At 35.4% G+C, this 7,629-nt stretch overlaps 1 protein-coding gene across 1 annotated transcript; it reads left to right on the plus strand.

Annotated features, from left to right (window-relative positions):
- Positions 1-6,409: 6,409 nt before the first annotated feature.
- On the plus strand, positions 6,410-7,024 carry LOC138929046 (uncharacterized). The gene is made up of 3 exons (XM_070287644.1): positions 6,410-6,525; positions 6,592-6,669; positions 6,827-7,024. The coding sequence occupies exons 1-3, from the start codon at positions 6,433-6,435 to the stop codon at positions 7,022-7,024; spliced, it is 369 nt and encodes a 122-aa protein (XP_070143745.1). The 5' UTR covers positions 6,410-6,432.
- Positions 7,025-7,629: the final 605 nt, after the last annotated feature.

The following is a 7,629-nucleotide window of genomic DNA, read 5'->3' on the forward strand; positions in this document are numbered from 1 at the left end:
CAAATGTACGACCTTATAGTTTTATAGTCATTACTTCAATATTAACAAATCATTATTCGGCCTCCGTTTGTCCACTTGAGTGCAACGTTTTTTTTAATTTTCCGCCTGTGTTCTTCAAATTATATATTAATAAATATATACATATATTTTTATAAAGCTTATTTATTTAAGCCTAATAGTTACTAAATAAATTATATTATATTAAAGTTAATATTTTAATCTTACTAAAATTGTTTTTACCCTGACTTTATCATTTTTAAGCTGGAACGGGAATAATTATATCCTTGCAAGGGTACAAAATTTTAAGTCATAAGTTTGAAGCACAGTAAAGGAGTCATTTCCAATCCTATAAATAAAATATATAAATATATTCTTGATCATCCGTTCCTACGCAAACTACGCTCTCAGGTTTGAATGCAACTTTGATTATATCATAGTGCTGATACAGGAACGATCGGAGAATTAATAAAAAATATATAACTGCTGTTTTTCAACATCTACTTTAAGATAAAGCCTTTTTGTATTATTTCAGAATTTCGGTTTTAATTTTATGAAAATCGAATGACTATATCATATACATAGAAGCCAAGAACGATCCAGGAATTAATAGAAAAAAAATTATGAAACTGGATATCCAAAGCTGCCATAGAAACGATCGGTAGATGTACAGAAAAATGCAAAGTTGTGAATGTTAAACTGTAAAACTGTAAATGCAGTATGTAATATGTTAGATAATGAAAGATACTTTCTACTTAATCTGGATGTATATTTAAAATTTGAAACTGGAGGCGCGGCGAAGTTAACTTCCTTTCTTGTTTAACTATTAAATTTATGCCTTAATCAAATATAAGCTGTTTTTCGCTAATTCCATTTCTTTTGTATATACCTATACCTAAAAAGATACATTTATTATATCCAATTCTTTTTAGGAACGTCTTTTAGGCAAAAAAATTAATTTGTAAAAAATTTTACAGATTATATACAACACCTTTGTATGTTATTGTTTGTGAAAAGTTTAATCTAAAAAAAGCTATCGACACGCTTTTAAAAAATTTAATAATACAAATCATATATATACTGATACAAATAAACGTATTCAGGTTATAGGCAAAAGTTTTTTTTTTCGATCGTTAGTGTTGTAGCCATCCGATTGACCTTTGACTTAAATTACACTATCTTTAATTTAACCTAAAAATCTGAGGCACTAGTTTGTATAGTAATCTTTTGGTCTACATAAAAATGTGTGTGGCTCCAAACAATTTATTTTATATTGTCCGTATGTATTATGAGTTTGTATATTAATTAATTATACAATACTTCAAGCTGAATTTCTCAAGTAAATATATTCTTTTGGAACACATAGTGCACACTTTAGATCCCATTTTTATTGGTATATTGCTTAATTTGGACTCGTTTTGAAGTATGTGGATCATCAGTTTAACTTTGAATTAAAATCCATAAACTGCTGAGGAAAACGTTTCTGCCCAGTGTAAAATAGAACACAAGTGAGTGTAGTCGCGTGTTTTAAATAAGTGCAAGTCTGTGAAATTTCACTGCTACTCTAGCCAAGTGCACTTGTGTCTTCACTGGATTAATTATTTGTGTTTAACAAGAAATTATACCAAGATTTATATTTTCCTATGTACAAAAAAAAAAAGACTAGAAGAAACAGGCTTCGTCTCTCTCCGACTTCTGTACTTATTGAAAAATTCAACTGCGATGGCTCAAAGCCAAATTCGAAATGAAGGTTTGTCAAAGTAAAACTTCGGGCACGTTCTCGCAGCATATATGCCATATGTGAGAGCGAAGGATGTGTGGTGAGTTGCGCTCAGAAGCTAAAAAGCAGTGGAGCACTCAGCAGGGAAATATTTTTTTATAAATCACGAAAGAACACACTGAGTGAAACCAGTTTGACCAGTTTATATTATCCTCCGGGTCCCGGTTCCGGGACGTCGTCGGACATATATGCTAATTTTAACAGAACTGACCCAACCCTTTTACGATTCGGCCTTGTCCTAAACCCAACCCTAACGTACGGGTTTTGTTCTCTACAAGTGTCTGCGTCCTAGACCGGATTCTGGGCTGCTGCCCATTGCCTAGCGTGAGAAAACCAGTTTTCGGTGATGATGCGATGCGTTCCGAACCCCTTCTTGGTCAGAGACGATGAAGTGTCCGGTAACGGACTGACATTAGGTCCCTGGTCCAGAGGCATGCACAGCTGCCATCGGCTAAGGAACTCTTTATGAAAACGGTCCGGTTCTAGGTCATAGAGGGTTGGTACATTTGCATATGATGATCCTTAGGTACGTAGAATGATCCAAGCTCAATCTGATTTTTGCCTGGAAATTCGTGGACATAGCGTGGAAGGCTACTTGGTCACCATACCATTGTCTTGCCGTGAACACTTCAAATAACGTTGAGCACAGTTTATATTGGGTCTTGACTAAATCAGTTTCAATTTGAATAGTTCGCAACAAGCTAGGGAACTTAAACATAACGTACATAGATACTGGAACTAAAGAGTTAAAGTCATGGGAGAATTAATGGAAATTCGAATGAAATACATTTTTTAGGAATTTTTTTGAGGTTTAACAGTAATTGTCTAAGACGGAAGGCATCTACTGCGGTCTCAATATTTCGCTACACACAATGCCAAGGCCAGTGCCGAATTCCCAACTGTGTATATAATTAAACACGACTGTACCCAAGACATCATTAGCGAGGGATTTCTTTGGTTCTCCCACGCCCATACCCAAGCCATTCAATCGCCATTTCCAGTGCTACCGCTGCCCATCCCCAGACCCAAGCCATGCCACGCTTTTCTTCCTCTCCTTGCCAGCTTTTTCTCGCTTTCCTTTCGCCAGTTGATGATTTAAAAATTTAATGCCTCGCGGCTATTAATGAAAGAAAATGCTCGCGCAATAAAACAAAAACGGGCATTGTGGGCCAAGCCGAAGGGATGTCGGGAGTGGAAAAGGAGATGGTAACTGGAAGTGGAGAGAAGTCCGCTGATGGCAGTGGTGGGTTTCCTAACGGATTGACTAACTGGACCGAACAGAAAATGGGACGCAGAACAGGCGAGAAAAATCAAAAGAAAAAGAAATAAATATGGCGTTCGTGTTGTGCGCGAAACAAGAAATTTTAAATTCAAATATTGATGATGAACGGCACGGCGATGGCAAGTGGAAGAGAAGGCGAAAGACTGTTCGGCGAGATGGCAACCAATTTTCTTTTGGGAGAGAGGCAGAGCTGAGTTCTGGATGAGGAGCTTAGGTTTTTGGTTTCTGTTTTTTAATAGATGCCCGAGTTGGGGGTGGAATAGAAAGAAGTAATAGTAGTGGAGGAGGTAGAGCATTAATGGTATGGCATCAGGTCCAAGAAGTTACTACAAATTTCCTCTGAGCAAAGTGGTGGTTGCTTTTCTTTCCATTTTATTCGAACACTTTTTTCAAACTAAACTTGACAGCCTTCCTGTTTTTTAAATCAATATATTTTGCTAGATTTTATATTTCAGAAGAAATTTCAGCATAGCTACGAACTGTGACTTTCGGTTCGACCCTGTATAAGAGCTAGCGTCAGCAAACAGTGCGTTTTTCATTAAATTGAAATACTGACCAGTAAATCCACTCAAAAGTCATGCATAAAGGGCGCAATATTTGGACACACATTTTCAATTTAAAGACAGCATAGGGCTCTTCATATTTCAATTGATTTTTATTATTTCGTTGGTATAATCGTAAAGATCCCTCGTCCGAAAATACTAATAATTAAGGGATAACATCTGGTCAGGTATGAAAAAAGATATTTTTCGAATTTTTTTTCTGGAAAAATTGGAAAATTCCTTGTTTAAAGCATGATACAATTATCGGTAATACCGTTGGGTCTAAATCGTTCATGTTTACCGGCTTATTTGGACAGCACGTGCTTATTCATTAATCCACTTACTATTGTCATATTACTCTCACTTCCAGGCTACCTGTCTACCTGTCTCACTTATGTATATGTTACATTGCTAGACCGAAATGTTGGCTTTGTTTCGGGACGGAACTATTATACTATTATACTATATATCTGAAGTGAATCATTGGAAATAAAAGTACATTCTCAAAACTAAGAGAGGACATAAGAAAACGGAATTCCTTACAAAATAATTTGGGGCCTAAAAACCTTTTAATTCAGTTACTTTTTATTATGTTCCAGCCGGACTAAAATTTTGAAGCATATTGGTTCAACCGTCTCCGGTAGTTTTGGCTTAAACGATGTACTTTTCTTTGTCATTTCGTCCTTCCTTTCGTTATTTTTAAACTGTGATGCATTCAGTTATCCACCGTATTTGTCGGATTTCTTAAAGACAGTGGGTAAATTCTTTAAAAATTCTTTAAGGGGAGGGTATGGTTTGTTTTAACGTAAACAAGATCTTTTTAATAACTTTTTCAACAAAAGATATTGAAGATTTCCGCAGGCCTTGAGAAGAAGTTGTGCGTCTACATAATCACTAGATCATCTGAAAACAACCAATCAGAATTGAATTGTAATTTATTATTTAATAATGTTTTGGCGCCCTGTTAAGATAAATTTGACGTAAAATTTACGTATTGGTAAATTGGGAGCAAAACGAGCTACTTTTCAAAATTTGTTGTTTCGAAACGGCTAAAGTTAGCTTGATAAGGGAAATAACCTAAAATAACACAACATTTATTTTGTGGTAAATTATTAAAAACAAGAAAGGAAGCTAACTTCGGCACGCCGAAGTTTGTATACCCTTGCAGATATTATTTCATTACATTTTACCTATATTATTATGTTTACAGTTTGACAGTTACAGTTTTGCATTCCCAGCTTTACATTTTTTCTACATCTACCGATCGGTTTATATGGCAGCTATATGATATAGTTGTCCGATTTTTATGAAATTTATACCAAAATTCTAGAATAATAAAATAAGCTTATATCCTGGAGTAGATGAAAAAACGTTGAAAAATAACGAAGTTATAGTTTTTTTCCTATTAATTTCCCGATCGTTCCTATGGCAGCTATATGATATTGTCGTCCGATTTTCAAAAAATTAAAACCGAAATTCTGAAATAATATAAAATGGCCATATCTCAAAAAATGGCCATATGCAAAAATGTTGAAAAACAGCTAATTTATAATTTTTTTTCTAAAAATTTATCCAACATTTGTATGGCAGCTATATGATATAGTCGTCTGATCCGGCCCGTTCCGACATATATAGCAGTGAGAGTATATAGAAGACTATGTGCAAAGTTTCATTCACATAGCTTTAAAACTGAGGGACTAGTTTGCGTAGAAACGGACAGACGGACGGACAGACGGACGGACAGACGGACAGACGGACAGACGGACATGGCTAGATCGACTCGGCTGTTGATGCTGATCAAGAATATATATACTTTATAGGGTCGGAAACGTCTCCTTCACTGCGTTGCAAACTTCTGACTGAAATTATAATACCCTGCAAGGGTATAAATATTTAGAGGTATAGGAGTAATAGGGAATCTTCCGAGCGGCCTCAAAAGTTAGCTTGCAGTGTAACTGCCCACAGAAATATGCGAAAAGATTTCCTGATTTTATATCTAAATTGGATGTCGGAAACGTGAATTTCTCCTAAAATTACAAATGTAATAAAATTAAAATAAAAAAAAATTAAATTATGTCCCACATATCAAAACTATTGGTGCAGTAGATTTTGGGTTATCGTGCACACCGATAAAAAAAATACATCAACAAAAAAATTCAATACCAAAGCCCCCCGCCCCCCCTAAATGTTAAGTATTTTTATGAAGAAGGGGAACTATTGTTCTAAAAAAGTGGGGTAGAGAGAGGTCTTTAGAAAAAAAAATCCTTTAGAAAAATGGTTCTTTCTCTCTTGCATTAATACATTTTTTTTCGTTCTAAATTCGGCGATTGGTTCGTCGGAGAAAAGTTTTCCTGCAATTTCACAAAAAGTGGGAAATTTCTAATCAGAGGAGAAATATGATGGGCTTGTGTGCTCTTATTTACATGGGCTTGTGTGCTCTTATGTACATGTAATGTAAAGTGGGAAATTCTTCCAACGCCATCTGTTGACCAGCTTCAAAGAACAGTTGGTAGCGCCCTCTTTTGTCGGGCGTTTTTTCGAAAAACTCTTACGGTAGCGCCCTCTTTTATCGGGCGTTTTTTCGAAAGCGCAACCGTCTTAGCTATATAGCTAAACCGTCTTAGCTATATAGCTAAAACGTCTTAGCTATATAGCTGTCGAAAGCTTTTAAAAGCTTTTGTGGAAGCTTTTATGTATATAGCCAAATCTAGCTACTACACGTTAACGTACACGTAAAAAAATACGATTACTAAGATAAGCGAAATGAGCCTTTTGGACTTAAATTTGACCATTTCGCAAAGCTAGGATTCCTGGATTCTTGGATTCTGGACATGATGATCCCGCCCGCCCGAGCGGGGTCAATTAAGGAGGCGTCCACAAGAACATGCTTCTATCTAATTCTGGACGTCATCCACATGAAATCGGTGAGTATATATCCGATATATAAAGATTGTATATAATATGTAAGTATACGTGTTCGTATACCGCAGCCGGTCCTTGCACATATGCTGCTGATCCTGGCCACCACAGAGGACGGCAAAATTAACCAAGTGGCGTACAGCAAGGTGGTATGTATTAATATAAAAACATATATATATATATATATATATATATATATATATATATATATATATGTAATATAAATATTTCTTTCCTTTCCTAAAAACACCAACAATTCACTGCTATATTTGCCTGTTTTTCAACATTTTTTCAACCAAACTGCAGAACAATTCAAAAAGGAGCGGGCAGTTTAAAAGCAGAATTCCAGTTCCTATTCGGCCAAGTCCTAGTGCGTCTCCGGCGGGTGCGTCTTCTGGCTTTCCATTCCGGATCCTTCTAGTTCCATTCCTCGTCCTCGATCGTTTTGCCCTGCTCCCGGAGTTCCGAGCTTTCCTCCCCATCCCCCTTTACCCATCTCTATAAACATACCCATTATTACAACATTATTTTAAAATACAATGCGATTATGTAAATTACAAATGTTAATTGTAACTTATTCCTACAGGTTTTGGGAACATTATTGCATAATTGAATTAGCTAATACCAAAGTAATTGATTTATAAATAATTATTTTGTGGTTGCATCTTAAAATCGGTTCGATTCTAACTTTCAACATTATTGCAAATCGGTCGCCCCCGAATCGGACCATTTAAGGGTTGTGAGCGTTCAAAAAAAAAGCATATATTTAAGATTATTTTCAAATAAATACTTTTTATGTTGTTTTACAATTAGAAGATAGGCTATTAGTATATTAAAAGTGTTTTTGTTTAAAACACCAGCACATTCAATCTACAAACTGAACTAAATGTTATGTGAAAGGAATTTTTCCTACAACCTCGGCAACTATACTTTCAATCATTTTGCCACCAGAAAAGCTGATTGCAATTACAAATATTTACAAATAATGGTTTATTTTCAGCCGTAAATTCTTATTCCTTCGATTTTATTAATTTAATTAGTTTTTTAATTTATTAATTTAATCTATGAGTTAAAGACTACAGCGGGCCATAATTTGATCAGCCCCTTAT

This window comes from Drosophila kikkawai, chromosome 4 (genome assembly GCF_030179895.1).
Source record: "Drosophila kikkawai strain 14028-0561.14 chromosome 4, DkikHiC1v2, whole genome shotgun sequence".
Lineage (NCBI taxonomy): Eukaryota > Metazoa > Arthropoda > Insecta > Diptera > Drosophilidae > Drosophila > Drosophila kikkawai.